The sequence below is a fragment of the Mobula birostris genome, chromosome 18 (genome assembly GCF_030028105.1).
Source record: "Mobula birostris isolate sMobBir1 chromosome 18, sMobBir1.hap1, whole genome shotgun sequence".
Classification (NCBI taxonomy): Eukaryota; Metazoa; Chordata; class Chondrichthyes; order Myliobatiformes; family Myliobatidae; genus Mobula; species Mobula birostris.
In genome coordinates, this window is record NC_092387.1 from 2,344,278 (window position 1) to 2,369,461 (window position 25,184).

General features: G+C 52.4%; 1 protein-coding gene across 3 annotated transcripts in view; it reads left to right on the forward strand.

Annotated features, from left to right (window-relative positions):
- Positions 1 to 25,184, forward strand: part of apba2b (amyloid beta (A4) precursor protein-binding, family A, member 2b) — a 167,282-nt gene that overhangs the window by 41,986 nt on the left and 100,112 nt on the right. For all 3 annotated transcript variants that reach the window (XR_011889584.1, XM_072281920.1, XM_072281921.1), the window contains exons 3-5: positions 11,968 to 12,048; positions 13,089 to 13,128; positions 13,742 to 13,887. Coding sequence is in view for 2 of the 3 variants with exons in the window: in XM_072281920.1 (XP_072138021.1) it covers positions 11,968 to 12,048; positions 13,089 to 13,128; positions 13,742 to 13,887 (267 nt within the window). In the remaining variant the exon portion in view is untranslated. The remainder of the gene's footprint in view (positions 1 to 11,967; positions 12,049 to 13,088; positions 13,129 to 13,741; positions 13,888 to 25,184) is intronic.

Sequence of the window (25,184 nt, forward strand, 5' to 3'; positions counted from 1 at the left end):
CATGGTTTTCAAGGGATATTGGAAACTTGGTTCGAAAAAAGAGAGATATCTACAATAAATATAGGCAGCATGGAGTAAATGAGGTGCTCGAGGAATATAAAGAATGTAAAAAGAATCTTAAGAAAGAAATTAGAAAAGCTAAAAGAAGATATGAGGTTGCTTTGACAAGTAAGGTGAAAATAAATCCCAAGGGTTTCTATAGTTATATTAATAGCAAAAGGATAGTGGGGGATAAAATTGGTCCCTTAGAGAATCAGAGTGGACAGCTATGTGTGGAGCCAAAAGAGATGGGGGAGATTCTAAACAATTTCTCTTCCTTGGTATTCATGAAGGAGAAGGATATTGAATTGTGTAAGATAAGGGAAACAGGTAGGGAAGTTATGGAAACTATGATGATTAAAGAAGATGAAGTACTGGTGCTTTTAAGGAATATAAAAATGGATAAGTCTCTGGGTCCTGACAGGATATTCCCTAGGACCTTGAGGGAAGATAGTGTGGAAATAGCAGGGGCTCTGACAGAAATATTTCCAATGTCATTAGAAACGGGGATGGTGTCAGAGGATTGGCGTATTGCTCATGTTGTTGCATTGTCTAAAAATGGTCTTAAGAGTAAACTTAGCAATTATTGGCCTGTGAGTTTGATGTCAGTGGTGGGTAAATTGATGAAAAGTATTCTTAGAGATGGTATATATAATTATCTGGATAGACAGGGTCTGATTAGGAGCAGTCAACATGGATTTGTGTGTAGAAGGTCATGTTTGACAAATCTTATTGAATTTTTTGAAGAGGTTACTAGGAAAGTTGACGAGGGTAAAGTGGTGGATGTTGTCTATATGGACTTCAGTAAGGCTTTTGACAAGGTTCCACACGCAAGGTTAGTTAGGAAGGTTCAATCGTTAGGTACTAATATTGAAGTAGTAAAATGGATTCATCAATGGCTGGATGGGAGACGCCAGAGAGTAGTGGTAGATAACTGTTTGTCAGATTGGAGGATGGTGTGTAGCGGTGTGCCTCAGGGATCTGTACTGGGTCCAATGTTGTTTGTCATATATATTAATGATCTGGATGATGGGGTAGTAAATTGGATTAGTAAGTATGCAGATGATACTAAGATAGGTGGAGTTGTGGACGATGAGTGTAACGTTCAGTTATATTGGCTCATATATGTCTAGGGGAAATCCCACCCAGCAGCCACCTCAACACTCCCCACAGGGTCGGTCGCCGCCCGAATCAATCCCAAACATCAATCATCAGCCAGCACACCCGGTAAATTTTAACAGGTACACTTTATAGATATTACTAATTCTATGACATTAATATAAATTCGATACAGAAAGGGAAGTAATGAAAAATAAGGCGCCAACACTTATCAAAGTCCAAGTTCTTCGCGCGCAATTGTTGGAGCTCAATCGAATCCTGACAACCACCCGGATCCTGTCGACTCACGGCTTGGGACCACCCGGAGTGATCGACCGGAGCCTTTCCGCACGTCCGCCGTCCTCCCCATCTCTCCTCCGACTCCCTGTCTCTCCTCCGTCTCCCCGTCTCTCCACCGACTCCCCGTCTCTCCACCGTCCTCTCCGTCTCTCCTCCGACTCCCCGTCTCTCCACCGTCCTCCCCGTCTCTCCTCCGACTCCCCGTCTCTCCTCCGTCTCCCCGTCTCTCCACCGTCTTCCCCGTCTCTCCACCGTCTTCCCCGTCTCTCCACCGTCCTCCCCGTCTCTCCACCGTCTTCCCCGTCTCTCCACCGTCCTCCCCGTCTCTCCTCCGACCCCCCCGTCTCTCCACCGTCCTCCCTGTCTCTCCTTCGACTCCCAGTCAAAAACCCCGTTCGCCGTCCTCCCCGTCTCTCCTCCGGCTCCCCGTCTCTCCTCCGACTCCCCGTCTCTCCGACCACCTGTCTCTCCACCGTCTCCCCGTCTCTCCTCTGACTCCCCGTCTCTCCTCCGACTCTCCGACTCCCCGTCTCTCCCCCGACTCCCCGTCTCTCCCCCGACTCCCCGTCTCTCCCCCGACTCCCCGTCTCTCTCCATCTCCCCGTCCCTCCCCCGACTCCCCGTCCCTCCCCCGACTCCCCGTCCCTCCCCCGACTCCCGTCCCTCCTCCGTCCTCCCCGTCCCTCCTCCGACTCCCCGTCTCTCCACTGTCCTCCTCGTCTCTCCTCCGTCCTCCCCGTCTATCCTCCGACTCCCCACCAAAAACCCCCGCATGTTCACCGTCCTCCCTGTCTCTCCTCCGACTCCCTGTCAAAAACCCCTGCACATCCACCGTCCTCCTCGTCTCTCCTCCGACTACCCGCCAAAAACCCCGTCCACCGTCCTCCCCGTCTCTCCACTGTCCTCCTCGTCTCTCCTCCGTCCTCCCCGTCTCTCCTCCGACTCCCCATCAAAAACCCCCGCATGTTCACCGTCCTCCCTGTCTCTCCTCCGACTCCCTGTCAAAAACCCCTGCACATCCACCGTCCTCCTCGTCTCTCCTCCGACTCCCTGCCAAAAACCCCGTCCACCGTCCTCCCTGTCTCTCCTCTGACTCCCCCCCAAAAACCCTGTCCACAGTCCTCCCCATCTCTCCGCCGTCCTCCCCGTCTCTCCTCCGACTCCCCCCCAAAGACCCCCGTCCACCGTCCTCCTCGTCTCTCCTCCGACTCCCCGCCAAAACCTCGTCCCCAGTCATATAATACAGCATTGTATCCGAAAACAGAACGATACATGACCACCTATTGGTTAATAGCACCCTGCTATCTCTAATAACCCAAGCAACTGTCTAGTTAGAGACTTTCTCAGCAGTCCCCAGTATAACATAACAAAGAAGCCATTTTGCCGTTAACAAAGAAGAAAGACCCCGTACATGAGGTAGGTTTTCAAAGCTTGCAGAGAGATTTAGGCCAGTTAGAAGAGTGGGCTGAAAGATGGCAGATGGGGTTTAATGCTGATAAATGTGAAGTGCTACATTTTGGTAGGACTAATCAAAATAGGACATACATGGTAAATGGTAGGGCATTGAAGAATGCAGTAGAACAGAGGGATCTAGGAATAATGGTGCATAGTTCCCTGAAGGTGGAATCTCATGTGGATAGGGTGGTGAAGAAAGCTTTTGGTATGCTGGCCTTTATTAATCAGAGCATTGAGTATAGGAGTTGGGATGTAATGTTGAAATTGTAAAAGGCATTGGTGAGGCCAAATTTGGAGTATTGTGTACAGTTCTGGTCACCGAATCATAGGAAAGATGTCAACAAAATAGAGAGAGTACAGAGAAGATTTACTAGAATGTTACCTGGGTTCCATCACCTAAGTTACAGAGAAAGGTTGAACAAGTTGGGTCTTTATTCTTTGGAACGTAGAAGGTTGAAGGGGGACTTGATAGAGGTGTTTAAAATTATGAGGGGGGTAGATAGAGTTGATGTGGGTAGGCTTTTTCCATTGAGAGTAGGGGAGATTCAAACAAGAGGACATGAGTTGAGAATTAAAGGGCAAAAGTTTAGGGGTAACATGAGGGGGAACTTCTTTACTCAGAGAGTGGTGACTGTGTAGAAGGAGCTTCCAGCAGAAGTGGTTGAGGCAGGTTTGATGTTGTCGTTTCAAAGTTAAATTGGACAGCTATATGGACAGGAAAGAAATGGAGGGTTATGGGCTGAGTGCGGGTCGGTGGGTCTAGGTGAGAGTAAAAGTTCAGCACAGGCTAGAAGGGCCGAGATGGCCTGTTTCCATGCTGTAATTGTTATATGGTGTTACGTAACCAGCAACAATGAATATCAATCGAGACAGGTTATATGAAAATAACCAAACCTTTATTAAACACCGATAAATGATAAGGGAAAATAAACAAACGAAAGCTTTAACCAGAAGTTAATAGATATGCAACTCGCCACTCAGCTCTGGTTCTTAAAGCGTTAAATGCGAAAACAGTGCTTAAAGTGACACAGTCAGATATATTTCTTAAAGTGATAACTTCGAAAGTCCAACAGATTTACACGTTCAATTGGGAGAGACTTCTCTGGAGAAGGATTTCTTCACCGACACACCTTTACTGATGGTTCTGTCCACAGGATTCACGGTGCCGAAAATAAACAGTTTAAATCGACTGACCTTAAATTCCTTTAGAGAGAGAGAGCACACCTTTGCATGAACTCATTTCTCTTTTGGCAAGAGTTATCTCGATGCAGGTTGCTACTCCAACGAAGACTCAATAAGGTCGGTCCTTTATTAAACTGCCAAACGATGCCAACTGCTCTTGATCCTTCGATCCTGCACTTCGATGAATTCTTCACTCTCCCTTCAAATGTTGGAATTGAGTAAATCAACACATCTAGGAAAAATTTCCAGTCCAAATAATAATGGTATCTTGAAACAGAACGCACAACTGTTTTAAAAATGAAACTGCGTCACCAAAAACAAACACGCAACAGAAACGGAGGCACAACACGTTCTACCTGGAAATCTACAAACTCAATAACCCTACTGCGTCACCTGAGTCGACCCTTATATAGTCACGGGGCACATGTCATCATGTGACCTCACATCGGCGGGAAAATCACATCAGGTGACCTCCAAAAGACCATTACATGATTCTCACAAAAAAAAAACAGATCTCCTTGAGCATGTAACAATGGTTATATGTTATATGGACACAAGCTCATCGCGCAGGTCACACACACTCTCCAACACACGGCTTTTGCTCAGCCAGTGAACATCATTATGCAGCAAAAGATCTTTGTGTTCCGCAGACTAGAACTCTCACGAACAAAATTTACCAGTCTCGTCACAGTATCCATCGCCTCTTTCAATTCCCCACACAGTTTAGTGCACAACACTGATTTGTGAATAATGCAATGAAATGCCAAGAGTACTGGGTTAACAGCGGCAAACCTGCTTACCAAGCCCTTGTGTTGTCCCACCATCGACGGAGCCCCATCAGTGACAACGGACACTATTTTGCTCACGTCCAAGCCATTCTTCTCAAAGAACTGTGTCAATTCATTAAAAATTATTTCCCCAGTTGTGCGCCCAGGCAGAGGAAGCAAACAAAGTAGCTCTTCCCAAAAGGTCTTCCCATCAAAAAATCTTGCAAACACAGATAGCTCTTCCATATCGGTTCGGTCACAGGACGAGTCTATGGCTAGTGATATGGCTTCTGCTTTCTCCAAATCGGTGAGTAGATTGGAAAAACACTCCTCCACTAAAACTTCTACTCTTCTTGTTGCTGTGTTAGCCGACAATGGTACCATCTTTAATAGCTCCACAACCGTTTTCTTGGTTTTCTCATCATGACTTAAAACTTTGCCACACGTTTTAATCAACTCGGCATCGCACGCTCTACGGGGGCGTAGGTCAAGTGGTGTGGGATGAGGTTAACATTACAGCAGTGCGCACTTTATTTACATGTTATGACAGGTGCGTTCACGAAGTGCCAGTGGGTTGGTGCGGTCTAGACACTTGGTTCTCGCGGTCCGGACCAGCCCGTGGTCCGCCTGTTGCGGTTGTCTGGTGTAGACTGTACTGCTGGTATAAACTGTGCTGGCCCTGTTGTTGGTATGGTATAGACTGTGCTGACCCTGTCGATAGGACGGTATAGACTGTAATGACGGTATAAACTGTGCTAACCCTGTCGATGGGATGGTATAGACTGTAATGACGGTGTAGGTTGTGCTGGCCCTGGTGATGGGGCGATATAGGCTGTAATTATGGTATAGACCAGGGGTCCCCAACCTTTTCTGCACTGCGGACTGGTTTCATATTGACAATATTCTTGCGGACTGGCCGACCGGGGAGGTAAGGGTGGGGATGGTTGCCAATGGACAAGAGTAGCAGTCAACTACGTTGTGTTTACCCCAAGAAAGACTACAATGACCATGAAGCCTTGCGCAGGCACCAGTGTGCATGCGTGACTTGCGCATGCGTGCACGTGCCGATTTCTTTTCTGCAAATCGTTTTTGGCGATTCTGATCGGGGGGGGGCGGGGCAGTGTTAATCACGACCGGAATATAGGTTATAAGTGGCTAATACATTCAATTTCGTTTCTAAAAGGGTTTATCTAATGAATTTTATATTAAACACACAGCGCATATTTTCCTCGCATTAATATAGCGATAAGTCAATTATCAGCGGAGGACGGGGGGCTTGAAGTAAGTGTTGAATGAACTTCCAGTAGAAGTGGTAGAGACAGGTTCGATATTATCATTTAAAGTTAAACTGGTCAGCTATATGGACAGGAAAGGAATGGAGGGTTATGGGCTGAGTGCAGGTCAGTGGGACGAGGTGACAGTAGCATTCGGCAAGGACTAGAAGGGCAGAGATGGCCTGTATCCATGCTGTAATTGTAATATGGTTATATGTCACTTATAAGTCAATAGCATCATAACATTTTAAGTAATGTTTAGATATTAAACACACAGCGCATATTTTCCTCGTATGAACATATAAAATCATTGCAACGCACCAATATCGCTAAATTATTGGGAGCCCTGGGCTGAATACTTGTTTTCCTGCTACAAAACGGTCCTATTGAGGGGTGATGGGAGACAGCGATACTCGAAGGGGGTTCCTTATGTCCAGTCTATTCCGCAATTTAGTTTTCGTTGCATTCATTGCAGAGATATGTTGGAAATGGAAGCAACGTTTTCAGTGCTTCCGTGGCTATCTCAGGATATTTAGCCTTGACTTTGATCCAGAATGCCAGCAGAGATGTTATGTCAAACAAACTTTTCAGCCCACCGTCATTTGCAAGCTCGAGGAGTTGATCTCCTTCCCGCTCTGACATGGATGACGCATGCGTAATGAGCTCGCGTGCGTTGGAGCTCAACAGTGGGCGTGACAGAGAATGAGCAAAGGTGCAGCTGACTCATATCACCAAATCATATCGTTTCCTCACGGCCTGGTAGCACATGCTTTGTGGCCCAGTACCGGTCTGCGGCCCGGTGGTTGGGGACCGCTGGTACAGACTGTGCTGACCCTGTCGATGGGATGGTATAGACTGTGCTGACCCTGTCAATGGGACAGTATGAATAGTAATAACAGTATAGACTTTATTGACCCAATTGATGTGACAGTAAAGACTGTAATGATGGTATAAACTGTGCTGACCCTGTCAATAGGATGATATAGATAGTAATGATGTGCTGACCCTATCGATGGAACGGTATAGATTGTAATGACCGTGTAGACTGTGCTGATCCTGTCAGTGGGATGGTATAGACTGTAATGACGGTATAGACAGTGCTGACTCTGTCGATGGGATAGTATGGATAGTAATGACAGTATAGACTTTGCTGACCCTGTCGATGGGACAGTGTGGATAGTAATGACAGTATAGACAGAACTGACCATGACAATGGGATGGTATAGACTGTAATGATGGTATAAACTCTGCTGACCCTGTCGATGTGACAGTAATGATGGTGTAGACTGCTCTGACCCTGTTGATGGGTCAGTATAGACTGTAATGATTGTCTAGACTGCTCTGACCCTGTCAAAGAAACGGTATAGACTATGCTGAACCTGTCAGTGATGAAGAATAAACTGTGATGACCCTGTCAATGGGACGGTATGGATAGTAATGACAGTATAGACTGTGCTGACACTTTTAGTGGGAGGGTATGGACTGTAATGATGCTATAAACTGTGCTGACCGTGTCAATGGCATGGTATAGACTGTGCTGACCCTGTCGATGGGACAGAATAGACTGCAATGATGGCATAGATTGTGCTGACCCTGTCGATGGGATGGTATAAACTATGCTGACCTTGTCGATGGGACAGTATAGATTTTAATGAACCTGTCAATAGGATGGTATAAAATGTGCTGACACTGTCGATGGGATGGGATGGATAGTAATGACAGTATGGACTGTGCTGACCACGTCGATGGGACTGTATAGACTGTAATGACGATATAAACTCTGCTGGCCCTGTTGATGGTACGGTGTAGACTGTAATGAAGGTATAGACTGTGCTAACCTTGTCAATAGGACAGTATAAACTGTGCTGACCCTGTCGATGGGACGGTATAGATTGTAATGATGGGTTAAGCTGTGGTGGCCCTGTCAATGAGACGGTATAGACTGTGCTGACACTGTCAGTGGGATAGTATAGACTGTAATGACAGTATAGACTGTGCTGACCCTGTCGATGGGATGATATAGTAATAATGACAGTATCGACTTTACTGACCCTGTCGATGAGACGTTATTGACTGTAGTGATGGTATAAACTGTGCTGACCCTGTCGATAGGATGGTACAGATATTAATGACCGTGTAGACTGTGCTGACCCTGTCAGTGGGATGGTATAGACTCTAATGATGGTATAGACAGTGCTGGCGCTGTAGATGGGATGGTATAGACAGTAATGACGGTATAGATTGTGCTGGCCCTGTAGGTGGGATGGTATGGATTGTAATGACGGTATAGACTGTGCTAACCCTGTTGATGGGATGGTATAGACAGTAATGACGGTATAGACTGTGCTGACTCTGTTGATGGGATGGTATAGACAGTAATGACGGTATGGACTGTGCTGATACTGTCGATGGAATGGATAGTAATGACAGTATAGACTTTGCTGACCCTGTTGATGGGACTGTACAGACTGTAATGACGGTATAGACTGTGCAGACTTTGTCAACGGGACAGTATAGACGGTAACACGAGAAAATCTGCAGATGCTGGAATTTCAAACAACACACATAAAGGTTGCTGGTGGAACGCAGCAGGCCAGGCAGCATCTTGAGGAAGAAGTACAGTCGACGTTTTGGGCTGGGACCCTTCGTCAGGACTAACTGAAAGAAGAGATAGTAAGAGATTTGAAAGTGGGAGGGGGGAAGGGGAGATCCAAAATGATAGGAGAAGACAGGAGGGGGCGGGATATATATAATAAATAACGGATGGGGTACGAGGGGAAGGTGGGACATTAACGGAAGTTAGAGAAGTCAATGTTCATGCCATTAGTTTGGAGAGTACCCAGACGGAATATAAGGTGTTGTTCTTCCAACCTGAGTGTGGCTTCATCTTTCCAGTAGAGGAGGCCGTGGATAGACATATCAGAATGGGAATAGGACGTGGAATTAAAATGTGTGGCCACTGGGAGATCCTGCTTTCTCTGGCAGACGAAACGAAACGATGTTTCAGGTGTTGTAGGTGTTCAGCGAAACGATCTCCCAGTCTCCATTGGGTCTCGCCAATATATAGAAAGCCGCATCGGGAGCCGATGGCAGTATATCTCCCCAGCCGACTCACAGATGAAGTGTCACCTCACCTGGAAGGACTGTCTGGGGCCCTGAATGGTAGTGAGGGAGGAAGTGTAAGGGCATGTGCAGCACTTGTTCCGCTTACAAAGATAAGTGCCAGGAGGGAGATCAGTGGAGAGGGATGGGGGGTACGAATGGACAAGGGAGTTGCGTAGGGAGCGATCCGTGTGGAAAGCAGAGAGGGTGGGGGAGGGAAAGATGTGCTCAGTGATGGGATCCCGTTGGAGGTGGCGGAAGTTACGGACTCCCTACGGTGGGATGCTGTAGACTGTACTGCCTGTATAAACTGTGCTGGACATGTCAATGGGACCGTATAGACTGTAATGACGGTATAGACTGTGCTGACCCTTTCAATGGGACGGTATAGACTGTAATGACAGTATGGACTGAGCTGACCACATCCAAGGGACGGTGTAATCTGTAATGATGACATAAACTGTGCTGGCCCTGTCAATGGGATGGGATGGGATGGATTGTAATGACAGTATGGACTGTGCTGACCACATTGAAGGGACGGTGTAGACTGTAATGACGATATAAACTGTCAGTGGGACCTTATAAACTGTGCTGACCTTGTTCGTGGGACATGATGGATAGTAATGACTGTATTGATTTTCCTGACCCTGGATCGGTATAGACTGTGCTGATGACTGTGCTAACCCTGTCAATGGGACGCTATAGACTGTGCTGACACTGTCGATGGGACGGTATAGACTGTAATGACAGTATGAACTGTGCTGGCCCTGTCAATGGGACGGTATCAAGTGTGCTGACCCTGTCAATGGGACGGGATGGATAATAATGACAGTATGGACTGTGCTGACCACGTCGATTTTACGGTGTAGATTGTAATGATAACATAAACTGTGCTGGCCCTGTCAATGGGACGGTATAAAGTGTTCTGACCCTGTCGATGGGACGGATGGATTGTATTGACAGTACGGACTGTGCTGACCGTGTTGATAGGCCGATGGAGACTGTAATGACGATACAAACTGTGCTGGTCCTGTCAATGGGACGGTATAGACTGTAATGATGGTATAGACTGTGCTGACACTGTCAATGGGACAGTATTGACTGTAAAGATGGTATAGACTGTGCTGACACTGTCAATGGGACAGTATAGACTGTAATGATGGTATAGGCTGTGCTGACACTGTCAATGGGACAGTATAGACTGTAATGATCCTGTCGGTGAGATGGTAGAGACTGTGCTGCCCCTGTCATTGGAATGAAGTAGAATGTAATAACCCTCTCAATGGGAAGGTGTAGATAGTAGGGACAGTATGCTGACCATGTTGATTGGACGGTATGGATATAGTAGTCATAGTCATACTTTATTGATCCTGGGGGAAATTGGTTTAATTTCTGTCATTAAAATATTAATGACAGTAAAGACAGTACTGACCCTGTCAATGGAATGGTATAGACTGTATGATGGTATAGATTGTGCTGGCCCTGTCGACGGGGCAGTATAGACTGTAATGACCGTATAGACAATGCTGACCCTGTCAATGGGTCGTTATAGACTGTTTTGTTGGTATTGATAGTGTTGACTCTGTCGGTGGGAAGGGATAGACTGTAATGACTGTACAGACAGCGCCGACCCTGTCGATTGGATGGTATGGACTGTAATGACGGTATAATCTGTGCTGACCCTGTCGGTTGGATGGTATGGACAGTAATGACAGTATAAATTATGCTGACCCTGTCGATAGGATGGTAGAGGCTGTGTTGAGCCTGTTGATGTGATGGTATAGATGGTAATGATTCTGTCAATTGGACGGTATAGACTGTAATGACCCTGTTGATGGAATGGTATAGACTGTGCTGACCCAGTCAATGGATCGGTATAGAATGTAATGACCCTGTCGATGGGATGGTATAGACTGTAATGACGGCATAGTCTGTGCTGATCCTGTCGATAGGACGGTATAGATGGTAATGAACCTGTGGATGGGATGGTATAACGGTGTTGTCGATGGGATGGTATAGACAGTGTTGTCCCTGTCGATGGGACAGTATAGACTGTGCTGACCCTTTCAATTGGATAGTGTAGACTGTGCTGACCTTGTCGATGGGACAGTACAGACTGTAATGGCTCTGTCAATGGGACGGTATAGACTCTAATGACAGTATAGGTTGTGCTCGCCCTGTCGATGGGATGGTATGGACAGTAATGACGGTATAAATTACGCTGACCCTGTTGATGGGATGGTACAGACTGTGCTGACCCTGTCGATGTGGACAGTATAGACTTTTATGACCCTGTCGACGGGACGGTATATACTGTGCCAACCCTGTCGATGGGAGGGTATAGACTGTAATGACGGTATAAAATGTGCTGGCGCTGTTGATGGGACAGTATAGACTGCAATGATGGTCTAGACAGTGCTGACCCTGTCGATGGGATTGACATCTGTCTGTGCTGTGGTATAGATTGTAATGAGCCTGTTGATGGGACGGTATAGACTGTAATGATGGTATAAACAGTGTTGACCCCGTAATAACAGTTCAGACTTTCCTGACCCTGTCGATGGTACAGTGTAGACTGTAATGAGTATCTGAGTGACAACTAGCCAAATACAGAGGTGGATGAATTAGAGAGAGGACAGGGTTTAGAAGAAGGCTTAATGGATGTATGTTTACAAAGAAGACAACAGAGACTGATAGAGAATAAAGGTCTCAGGTGCCAGGTGTAAAGAGCTGTTTTGGCCTGTTGACAGGTAGATGCAGACATGGATCAGCCTCGGAAGCAGCAACGCTCTGACTTGAATGGACCAGTCAACAACAACTACGTCAATGAGGTGAGCTTCTCCACTTGTGTGTGATCATTGTCATTCAGCACAGAGACAAATGCTCCTTGTTAGTTGTGATTCTGCATTAGCAGATAGGAAGGTCCCAGTTTCGAGTCAATGAACACTGAGGGATTGGCCGGAATTTATTGGAAAAAACGATAACGAGAAACTATTATACCCAGGACGTGGTGAAGAGAAAGGAAATTCGGCGAGAGTTCTTGCTTCTGGTCACCAAGAAGTGAAACCCAATGAAATGGGCCTGAACTATTGCCATCAAAACCAGCTTCTCATTCACCATTTTGTCTCTCATATAATGAAAAGCCATTTGTATTATGTACTCTGAGCCAGCAATGGGCCTAAATCTATCACCAAGAGAAAGTTGGTGGGTCCTGTAACCCAAGAGGTGTTGATGGATGTAAAACCTATACCCCCGTCTCAAAGGAAAAACCAGGCAATGGATGTCCCATTTCTTCCTCTCTTACTAAAGTCCAGCTGCCTGCCCAGTGGTCATCCACTGAGCCATCTTTCTGCCTCTTCATCTAATTGTCCATCTGTTGCCGGTAGAGCAGTGAATTAGACTATGTTGGTTGGAGCCAGTCTCTCACCAGGGGAATAAATGCAATGTAAGGTTATGTATGAACATCCAAGTTAGGAGCACAAACCTGACCTTCTCCTCACTCTGGTCACAGGCAATCCAGTTGCAACCTCATCTTCGTGATCCCGCCTATCATTAACTCTTCCTCCCTGTCTGTCTCCCTCTGCCTCATTCAATGACCCTGCTTGGTTGAAGAAGTGAATTTCAAAGTCTCTTTGCACCATTTTTATCCACCTTGTCAGGGTTATTCAGAGAGAAAGAAAAATGGAGGGTTATGTAGGAGGGAAGGGCTAGATTGATGTTAAGAGTAGGTTAAAAAGTTGGCAGAACATCGTGGGTCAATTGTCTGTAAAGTTGTATGTTCTGTGAATGCAATCAAAACTTGTCATTCCATTGCTGATAACTTAATTCTGATTCCTGTGAGACAGTTGACAACATCTGCTTTCCCTTGTAGCAAACGAAGACACCATCCTCCTTTCCTAACTTTGTGGATGGTGAGTATTGCTGGAATATTGCCAGATATTAGATCCTCGAGGCCACTTGGAACAGAAGGCCATACTTTGAAGGCCAATTCCTCTGGAGGATGGATGAATGAAAGAAAGATTAATTGTCCAATGGTACATCAGTGAATGATTTGCATAATTGAGGGTTCTGCGGGAGGAAACGTTTGCACTTGGAGCCAGTTTGTTATTTTATTACCTGAGGACTTCCAAATCCTGTTTAACCCTGAGAGCCATGATAGGGTAGTGGAGAAGCTCATGGCAAGTTTGTACGTTCCTTCCCGTGTACATGCAGGTTTCCTCCAGCTGCTCTGGTTCCCTCCCACATTCCAAAGACGTACCAGTTGGTTGGTGAATTGGTCCCATGATTCAGTTCAGGTTAAATCGGTGGGTTGCTGGGTGACACAGCCCGGTGGGACAGAAGGGCACGTGGAGGAATATCAACAATAGAAAGTCAGAACACAGAGTGTGAGATGAGTGAATGGTGAACTGTTCCACCATAAATACTGCATATCAGGCCTGTTTATTTTACCATCATTACCAGTTAGTATCTCCTGTTTGTGATAACAGCACTGGGACTCTTTAAACTTTGCTGTTTCCGGTGAAGTTCCAGGTCCTTGTGAGCCAGAAGATTTGATTGATGGGATCATTTTTGCAGCCAATTACCTCGGCTCAACACAGCTGCTGTCGGAGCGAAATCCTTCGAAAAACATCCGTATGATGCAAGCGCAGGAAGCAGTAGCTCGCATTAAGGTAGCAGATTTAACTTGGCTCTCTGTATTTTAAACTCTGCAGTCAGACAGTATATCTCCCCAATCTACAATGTCCCATAAGAATCCCTGTCATGATATTTCTTCAATCTACAATGTCCCATTAGAATCCCAGCTCAGCCCCCAAGGGACTCACTGTGTCACAGCATTTCCCATGGTAAATACTACCCCACGCCTGAATGATATGTCTGTGCTGTTAATCACAGTGAGATGTGGATGTGAACATTGTGGCTGAACCCTGGTGAACTGACACTATTGGATTTTGCTCACCGCTGCCCGTCCCCCATCAACCTTGCTCTGGTGAATCGTGTCATTTCACCCCATTCTCATCCCCTCCCTAAACGTTCACGTTCCATCGACACCTTCGATTCTGTTCCTGCCCCCTCCCCACTCCCTGCTCTGATTCCAACTCGTCCTCCCGACTCCGTGTCTCCAACCTCGCTATCACACTCACCCTCCACACTCCCTGAGACTCCAACCTCCCTATCCCACACCCTCCCCACTCCCTGTGACTCCAACCTCCCTATCCCACACCCTGCCCACTCCCTGTGACACCAGCTTCCCTATCCCACCCCCTCCCCACTCCCTGTGACTCCAACCTCCCTAACCCAACCCCTTCCCTCTCCCTGTGACTCCAACCTCCCTATCCCATCCCCTCCCCACTCCCTGTGACTCCAACCTCCCTATCCCACACCCTCCCCACTCCCTGTGACTCCAACCCCCCTATCCCACCCCCTCCCCACTCCCGGTGACTCCAACCTCCCAATCCCACCCCCTCCCCACTCCCTGTGACTCCAACCTCCCTATCTCACACCCTCCACACTCCCTGTGACTCCAACCTCCCAATCCCACCCTCTTCCCACTCCGTGTTAATCCAAACTCCCTATCTCACCCCCTCCACTCTCCCTGTGACTCCAACCTCCCTATCTCACCCGCTCCACACTCCGTGACTCCAACCTCCCTATCACACTCTACCTCCACACTCCCTGTGACTCCACCCTCATACCTCAACCCCTCCTCACTCCCTGTGACTCCAACCTCCTAATCCCACCCCCTACCCAATCCCTGTGACTCCAACCTCCCTATCCCACACTCCTCCCCTCTCCCTGTGACTCCAACCTCCCTATCTCACTCTCTCTGTCCTCTCCGTGACTCCAACCTCCCTATCTCAACCCCCTCCCCACTCCCTGTGACTCCAACCTCCCTATCCCACCCCCTACCCACTCCCTGTGACTCCAAACTCCCTATCTCACCCCCTCCCCACTCCCTGTGACTCCAACCTCCCTATCCCACCCCCTCCCCACTCTCTGTGACACCAACTTCCCTATCCCACCCCCTCCCCACTCCCTGTGACTCCGACCTCCCTATCCCGCCCACTCCCCACTCCCTGTGACTCCAACCTCCATATCCAACGCTCTCCCTACTCCCTGTGACACCAACTTCCCTATCCCACACCCTTCCCACTCCCTGTGACTCCAACCTCCCTATCACACTCACCCTCCACACTCCCTATGACTCCACCCTCCCTATCTCACCCCCTCCTCACTCCCTGTGACTCCAACCTCCTAATCCCACCCCCTAACCACTCCCTGTGACTCCAACCTCCCTATCCCACACTCCTCCCCTCTCCCTGTGACTCCAACCTCCCTATCTCACTCTCTCTCCTCTCCATGACTCCAACCTCCCTATCTCACCCCCCTCCCCACTCCCTGTGACTCCAACCTCCCTATCCCACCCCCTACCCACTGCCTGTGACTCCAAACTTCCTATCTCACCCCCTCCCCACTCCCTGTGACTCCAACCTCCCTATCACATCCCCTCCCCACTCCCTGTGACACCAACCTCCCTATCTCACACCCTTCCCACTCCCTGTGACTCCAACCTCCCTACTCTAATCCCTCCCCACTCCCTGTGACTCCAACCTCCCTATCCTGCCCTCTCCCCTCTCCCTGTGGCTCCAACCTCCCTATCCCATCCCCTCCCCTCTCCCTGTGACTCCAACTTCCCTATCCCACCCCCTCCCCACTCCCTGTGACTCCAACCTCCCTATCCCACACTCCTCCCCTCTCCCTGTGACTCCAACCTCCCTATTCCACTCCCTCCCCACTCCTTGTGACTCCAACCTCCCTATCTCACTCACCCTCCACACTCCTGTAACTCCAACCTCCCTATCTCACACCCTCCCCACTCCCTGTGACTCCAACCCCCCTATCCCACACCCTCCCCACTCCCGGTGACTCCAACCTCGCAATCCCACACCCTCCCCACTCCCTGTGACTCCAACCTCCCTATCTCACACCCTCCACACTCCCTGTGACTCCAACCTCCCTATCCCACCCCCTCCCCTCTCCCTGTAACTCCAACCTCCCTATTTCACACCCTCCCCACTCCCTGTGACTCCAACCTCCCAATCCCACCCTCTCCCCACTCCCTGTGACTCCAAACTTCCTATCTCACCCGCTACCCACTCCCTCTGACTCCAACCTCCCTATTCCATCCGCTCCCCACTCCCTGTGACTCCAACCTCCCTATCCCATCCCCTCCCCACTCCCTGTGACACCAACCTCCCTATCTCACACCCTTCCAACTCCCTGTGACACCAACCTCCCTATCTCACCCCCTCCCCTCTCCCTGTGACTCCAACCTCCCTATCTCACCCCCTCCCCACTCCCTGTGACTCCAAGCTCCCAATCCCACCCTCTCCCCACTCCGTGTGACTCCAAACTCCCTATCTCACCCCCTCCACTCTCCCTGTGACTCCAGCCTCCCTATCCCGCCCCTTCCCCACTCCATGTGACTCCAACTTCCCTATCCCACCCCCTCCCCACTCTCTGTGACATCAACTTCCCTATCCCACACCCTCCCCACTCCCTGTGACTCCAACCTCCCTATCCCGCCCCCTCCCCTCTTCCTGTGACTCCAAATACCCCATCTCAACCCCTCCTCACTCCCTGTGACTCCAACCTCCCTATCCAACGCTCTCCCCACTCCCTGTGACTCCAACCTCCCTATCACACTCACCCTCCACATTCCCTGTGACTCCACCCTCCCTATCTCTCCCCCTCCTCACTCCCTGTGACTCCAACCTCCTAATCCCACCCCCTACCCACTCCCTGTGACTCCAACCTCCCTATCCCACTCCCCTCCCCACTCCCTGTGACTCTAACCTCCCTATCTCACCTCCTCCCCACTCCCTGTGACTCCAACCTCCCAATTCCAACCCCTCCCCTCTCCCTGTGACTCCAACCTCCCTATCACACCCCCTCTCCTCTCCCTGTGACTCCAACCTCCCTATCTCACCCTCTCCCCACTCCCTTTCACGCCAACCTCCCTATCTCACCCCCGCACCACTCCCTGTGACTCCAACCTCCCTATCCCACCCCCTCCCCTCTCCCTGTGACTCTAACCTCCCTATCTCACTCTCTCTCCTCTCCGTGACTCCATCCTCCCTATCTCACCCCCCTCCCCACTCCCTGTGACTCCAACCTCCCTATTGCATCCCCACCCACTCCCTGTGACTCCGACCTCCCTATCTCACCTCCTCCCCACTCCCTGTGACTCCAACCTCCCTATCACACCCCCTCTCCTCTCCCTGTGACTCCAACCTCCCTATCACACCCCCTCCCCTCTCCCTGTGACTCCAACCTCCCTATCTCACTCCCTCTCCTCTCCATTGCTCCAACCTCCATATCACATCCCCTCCCCTCTCCCTGTGACACCAACATCCCGATTACACCCCTCCCCCTCCCTGTGACACCAACCTCCCAATCTCACCCACTACCCCACTCCCTGTGACTCCAACCTCCCTATCCCACACCCCTCCCCTCTCCCTGTGACTCCAACCTCCCTATCTCACCCCCTCCCCACTCCCGGTGCCTGCAACATCCCTATCCAACCCCCTCCCCACTCCCTGTGACTCCAACCTCCCTATCCCACTCCCTCTCCTCTCCGTGACTCCAACCTCCCTATCTCACCCCCTCCCCCCTCCCTGTGACTCCAACCTCCCTATCTTACCCTCTCCCCTCGCCCTGTGATACCAACCTCCCTATCTCACCCCCTCGCCACGCACTGTGACTCCAACCTCCCTATCTCACCCCCTCCACTCTCCCTGTGACTCCAACCTCCCTATCCCATCCCCTCCCCACTCCCTGTGACACCAACCTGCCTATCTCAACGCCTTCCCACTCCCTGTGACTCCAACCTCCCTATCCCACCCCCTCCCCAGTCTCTGTGAAACCAACTTTCCTATCCCGCCCCCTCCCCTCTCCCTGTCACTCCAAATTCCCTATCTCAACCCCTCCCCACTCCCTGTGACTCCAACCTCCCTATCTCACTCTCTCTCCTCTCCGTGACTCCAACCTCATCTCACCCCCATCCCCACTCCCTGTGACTCCAACCTCCCTATCCCACATTCCTCCCCTCTCCCTGTGACTCCAACCTCCTAATCTCACTCTCTCTCCTCTCGGTGACTCCAACCTCCCTATCTCACCCCCCTCCCCAATGCCTGTGACTCCAACCTCCCTATCCCACCCCCTACCCACTTCCTGTGACTCCAACCTCCCTATTCCACCCATTACCCACTCCCTGTGACTCCAACCTCCCTATCTCACCCCCATCCCCAATCCCTATGACTCCAACCTCCCTATCCCACCCCCGACCCACTCCCTGTGACTCCAACCTCCCTATTCCACCCCCTGCCTACTCCCTGTGACTCCAACCTCCCTATCTCACCCCCTCCTCACTCCCTGTGACTCCAACCTCCTAATCCCACCCGCTACCCACTCCCTGTGACTCCAACCTCCCTATCCCACACTCCTCCCCTCTCTCTGTGACTCCAACCTCCCTATCTCACCCCCCTCCCCACTCCCTGTGACTCCAACCTCCCTATTCCACCCCCTACCCACTCTCTGTGACTCCAACCTCCCTATCTCACCTCCTTCGCACTCCTTGTGACTCCAACCTCCCACTTCCACCCCCGCCCCTCTCCCTGTGACTCCAACCTCCCTATCACACCCCCTCCCCTCTCCCTGTGACTCCAACCTCCGTATCACATCCCTCCCCTCTCCCTGTGACACCAACATCCCTATCTCACCCCTCCCCCTCCTTGTGACACCAACCTCCCAATCCCACCCCCTACCCACTCCCTGTGACTCCAACCTCCCTATCTCACACCCTTCCCCACTCCCTGTGACACCAACCTCCCTATCACACTCACCCTCCCCACTCCCTGTCACACCAACCTCCCTATCTCACCCCTCCCCTCTCCCTGTGACTCCAACCTCCCTATCACACTCACCCTCCACACTCCCTCTGACTCCACCCTCCCTATCTCTCCCCCTCCTCACTCCCTGTGACTCCAACCTCCTAATCCCATCCCGTACCCACTCCCTGTGACTCCAACCTCCCCATCCCACCCTCCTCCCCTCTCCCTGTGACTCCAACCTCCCTATCTCACTCTCTCTCCTCTCCGTGACTCCAACCTCCCTATCTCACCCCCCTCCCCACTCCCTGTGACTCTAACCTCCCTATCACACTCACCCTCCCCACTCCCTGTGACACCAACCTCCCTATCTCACCCCTCCCCTCTCCCTGTGACTCCAACCTCCCAATCTCACCCTCTCCCCGCTCCGTGTGACTCCAAACTCCCTATCTCACCCCTCCACTCTCCCTGTGACGCCAACCTCCCTATCCCACTCCCTCCACACTCCCTGTGACTCCAACCTCCCTATCTCACATCTCTCCCCTCTCCCTGTGACTCCAACCTCCAATACCATCCCCTCCCCACTCCATGTGACACCAACCTCCCTATCACACCCCCTCCCCTCTCCCTGTGACTCCAACCTCCCTATGTCACACCCTCCCCAGTCCCTGTGACTCCAACCTCCCTAAATCACACCCTCCCCACTCCCGGTGACTGCAACCTCCCTATCACACCCCCTCCCCTCTCCCTGTGTCTCCAACCTCCCTATCACACCCCCTCCCCTCTCCCTGTGACTCCAACCTCCCTATCCCACACCCCTCCCCTCTCCCTGTGACTCCAACCTCCCTATCACACTCCTCCCCCTCCCTGTGACACCAACCTCCCAATCCCACCCCCTCCCCGCTCACTGTTTCTCTAACCTCCCAATCCCACCCCCTCCCCTCTCCCTGTGACTCCAACCTCCCTATCACACCCCCTCCCCTCTCCCTGTGACTCCAACCTCCGTATCTCACGCTCTCCCCACTCCCTGTGACACCAACCTCCCTATCTGACCTTTCCCCACTCCCTGTGACTCCAACCTCCCTATCACACCCCCCCCCTGTGACTCCAACTTCCCTATCCCACCCCCTCCCCACTCCCTGTGACTCCAACCTCCCTATCCCACACCCCCTCCCCACTCCGTTTCTCTAACCTCCCAATCCCACCCCCTCCCCTCTCCCTGTGACTCCAACCTCCCTATCACACCCCCTCCCCACTCCCGGTGACTGCAACCTCCCTATCTCACCCCCTCCCCACTCCCTGTGACTCCAAATTTCCTATCTCACCCCCTACCCACTCCCTGTGACTCCAACCTCCCTATTCCATCCGCTCCCCACTCCTTGTGACTCCAACCTCCCTATCCCATCCCCTCCCCACTCCCTGTGACACCAACCTCCCTATCTCACACCCTTCCAACTCCCTGTGACACCAACCTCCCTATCTCAACCCCTTCCCTCTCCCTGTGACTCCAACCTCCCAATCCCACCCTCTCCCCACTCCGTGTGACTCCAAACTCCCTATCTCACCCCCTCCACTCTCCCTGTGACACCAGCCTCCCTATCCCACCCCCTCCACACACCCTGTGACACCAAACTCCCTATCTCAACCCCTTCCCACTGCCTGTGACACCAACTTCCCTATCCCGCCCCTTCCCCACTCCCTGTGACTCCAACTTCCCTATCCCACCCCCTCCCCACTCTCTGTGACACCAACTTCCCTATCCCACCCCCTCCCCACTCCCTGTGACTCCAACCTCCCTATCACACTCACCCTCCACACTCCCTGTGACTCCACCCTCCCTATCTCTCCCCCTCCTCACTCCCTGTGACTCCAACCTCCTAATACCACCCCCTACCCACTCCCTGTGACTCCAACCTCCCTATCCCACCCTCCTCCCCTCTCCCTGTGACTCCAACCTCCCTATCTCACTCCTCCCCCTCCCTGTTTATCTAACCTCCCAATCCCACCCCCTCCCCTCTCCCTGTGACTCCAACCTCCCTATCACACCCCCTCCCCTCTCCCTGTGACTCCAACCTCCGTATCTCACGCTCTCCCCACTCCCTGTGACACCAACCTCCCTATCTCACCTTTCCCCACTCCCGGGCACTGCAACCTCCCTATCTCACCCACTCCCCCCCTCCCTGTGACTCCAACATCCCTATCGCACCCCCTCCCCGCTCCCTGTGACTCCAACCTCCCTATCACACTCACCCTCCCCACGCCCTGTGACACCAACCTCCCTATCTCACACCCTCCCCACTCCCTGTGACTCCAACCCCCCTATCCCACACCCTCCCCACTCCCTGTGACTCCAACCTCCCTATCCCATCCCCTCCCCTCTCCCTATGAATCCAACCTCCCTATCCCACCCCCTCCCCACTCCCTGTGACTCCAACCTCCCGATCTCACACCCTCCCCACTCACTGTTACTCCAACCTCCCAATCCCACACTCTCCCCACTCCCTGTGACTCCAAACTTCCTATCTCACCCCCTACCCACTCCCTGTGACTCCAACCTCCATATTCCATCCGCTCCACACTCCCTGTGACTCCAACCTCCCTATCCCATCCCCTCCCCACTCCCTGTGACACCAACCTGCCTATCTCACACGCCTTCCAACTCGCTGTGACACCAACCTCCCTATCTCACCCCCTCCCCTCTCCCTGTGACTCCAACCTCCCTATCTCACCCCCTCCCCACTCCCTGTGACTCCAACCTCCCAATCCCACCCTCTCCCCACTCCGTGTGACTCCAAACTCCCTATCTCACCCCCTCCACTCTCCCTGTGATTCCAGCCTCCCTATCCCACCCCCTCCACACACCCTGTGACACCAAACTCCCTATCTCAACCCCTTCCCACTGCCTGTGACACCAACTTCCCTATCCCGCCCCTTCCCCACTCCCTGTGACTCCAACTTCCCTATCCCACCCCCTCCCCACTCTCTGTGACACCAACTTCCCTATCCCACACCCTCCCCACTCCCTGTGACTCCAACCCCCCAATCCCGCCCCCTCCCCTCTTCCTGTGACTCCAAATACCCTATCTCAACCCCTCCCCACTCCCTGTGACTCCAACCTCCCTATCCAACGCTCTCCCCACTCCCTGTGAGACCAACTTCCCTATCCCACCCCCTCCCCACTCCCTGTGACTCCAACCTCCCTATCACACTCACCCTCCACACTCCCTGTGACTCCACCCTCCCTATCTCTCCCCCTCCTCACTCCCTGTGACTCCAACCTCCTAATCCCACCCCCTACCCACTCCCTGTGACTCCAACCTCCCTATCCCACCCTCCTCCCCTCTCCCTGTGACTCCAACCTCCCTATCTCACTCCTCCCCCTCCCTGTTTCTCTAACCTCCCAATCCCACCCCCTCCCCTCTCCCTGTGACTCCAACCTCCCTATCACAACCCCTCCCCTCTCCCTGTGACTGCAACCTCCGTATCTCACGCTCTCCCCACTCCCTGTGACACCAACCTCCCTATCTCACCTTTCCCCACTCCCTGTGACTCCAACCTCTCAATCACACCCCCTCCCTTCTCCCTGTGACTCCAACCTCCCTATCTCACCACCCTCCCCACTCCCTGTGACTCCAACCTCCCTATCTCACCCCCTCCCCACTCCCGGGCACTGCAACCTCCCTATCTCACCCACTCCCCCCCTCCCTGTGACTCCAACATCCCTATCTCACCATCTCCCCGCTCCCTGTGACTCCAACCTCCCTATCACACTCACCCTGCCCACGCCCTGTGACACCAACCTCCCTATCTCACACCCTCCCCACTCCCTGTGACTCCAACCCCCCTATCCCACACCCTCCCCACTCCCTGTGACTCCAACCTCCCTATCCCATCCCCTCCCCTCTCCCTATGACTCCAACCTCCCTATCTCACCCCCCTCCCCACTCCCTGTGACTCCAACCTCCCTATCTCACCCCCCTCCCCACTCCCGGTGACTGCAACCTCCCTATCTCACCCCCTCCCCACTCCCTGTGACTCCAAATTTCCCATCTCACCCCCTACCCACTCCCTGTGACTCCAACCTCCCTATTCCATCTGCTCCCCACTCCCTGTGACTCCAACCTCCCTATCCCATCCCCTCCCCACTCCCTGTGACACCAACCTCCCTATCTCACACCCTTCCAACTCCCTGTGACACCAACCTCCCTATCTCAACCCCTTCCCCTCTCCCTGTGACTCCAACCTCCCAATCCCACCCTCTCCCCACTCCGTGTGACTCCAAACTCCCTATCTCACCCCCCCTCCACTCTCCCTGTGACTCCAGCCTCCCTATCCCACCCCCTCCACACACCCTGTGACACCAAACTCCCTATCTCAACCCCTTCCCACTGCCTGTGACACCAACTTCCCTATCCCGCCCCTTCCCCACTCCCTGTGACTCCAACTTCCCTATCCCACCCCCTCCCCACTCTCTGTGACACCAACTTCCCTATCCCACACCCTCCCCACTCCCTGTGACTCCAACCCCCCAATCCCGCCCCCTCCCCTCTTCCTGTGACTCCAAATACCCTATCTCAACCCCTCCCCACTCCCTGTGACTCCAACCTCCCTATCCAACGCTCTCCCCACTCCCTGTGACACCAACTTCCCTATCACACCCCCCCTCCCCTCTCCCTGTGACTCCAACCTCCGTATCTCACGCTCTCCCCACTCCCTGTGACTCCACCCTCCCTATCTCACCTTTCCCCACTCCCTGTGACTCCAACCTCTCTATCACACCCCCTCCCTTCTCGCTGTGACTCCAACCTCCCTAGTCTCACCCCCCTCCCCACTACGCTGTGACTCCAACCTCCCTATCTCACCCCCTCCCCACTCCCGGGCACTGCAACCTCCCTATCTCACCCACTTCCCCCCCTCCCTGTGACTCCAACATCCCTATCTCACCCCCTCCCCGCTCCCTGTGACTCCAACCTCCCTATCACACTCACCCTCCCCACGCCCTGTGACACCCAACCTCCCTATCTCACACCCTCCCCACTCCCTGTGACTCCAACCCCCCCTATCCCACACCCTCCCCACTCCCTGTGACTCCAACCTCCCTATCCCATCCCCTCCCCTCTCCCTATGAATCCAACCTCCCTATCCCACCCCCCTCCCCACTCCCTGTGACTCCAACCCTCCCGATCTCACACCCTCCCCACTCACTGTTACTCCAACCTCCCAATCCCACCCTCTCCCCACTCCCTGTGACTCCAAACTTCCTATCTCACCCCCTACCCACTCCCTGTGACTCCAACCTCCATATTCCATCCGCTCCACACTCCCTGTGACTCCAACCTCCCTATCCCATCCCTCCCCACTCCCTGTGACACCAACCTGCCTATCTCACACCCTTCCAACTCGCTGTGACACCAACCTCCCTATCTCACCCCCTCTCCCCTCTCCCTGTGACTCCAACCTCCCTATCTCACCCTCTCCCCCACTCCCTGTGACTCCAACCTCCCAATCCCACCTCTCCCCACTCCGTGTGACTCCAAACTCCCTATCTCACCCCCTCCACTCTCCCTGTGACTCCAGCCTCCCTATCCCACCCCCTCCACACACCCTGTGACACCAAACTCCCTATCTCAACCCCTTCCCACTGCCTGTGACACCAACTTCCCTATCCCGCCCCTTCCCCACTCCCTGTGACTCCGACTTCCCTATCCCACCCCCCTCCCCACTCTCTGTGACACCAACTTCCCTATCCCACACCCTCCCCACTCCCTGTGACTCCAACCCCCCAATCCCGCCCCCTCCCCTCTTCCTGTGACTCCAAATACCCTATCTCAACCCCTCCCCACTCCCTGTGACTCCAACCTCCCCTATCCAACGCTCTCCCCACTCCCTGTGAGACCAACTTCCCTATCCCACCCCCTCCCCACTCCCTGTGACTCCAACCTCCCTATCACACTCACCCCTCCACACTCCCTGTGACTCCACCCTCCCTATCTCTCCCCCTCCTCGACCTCCCTGTGACTCCAACCTCCTAATCCCACCCCTACCCACTCCCCTGTGACTCCAACCTCCCTATCTCACTC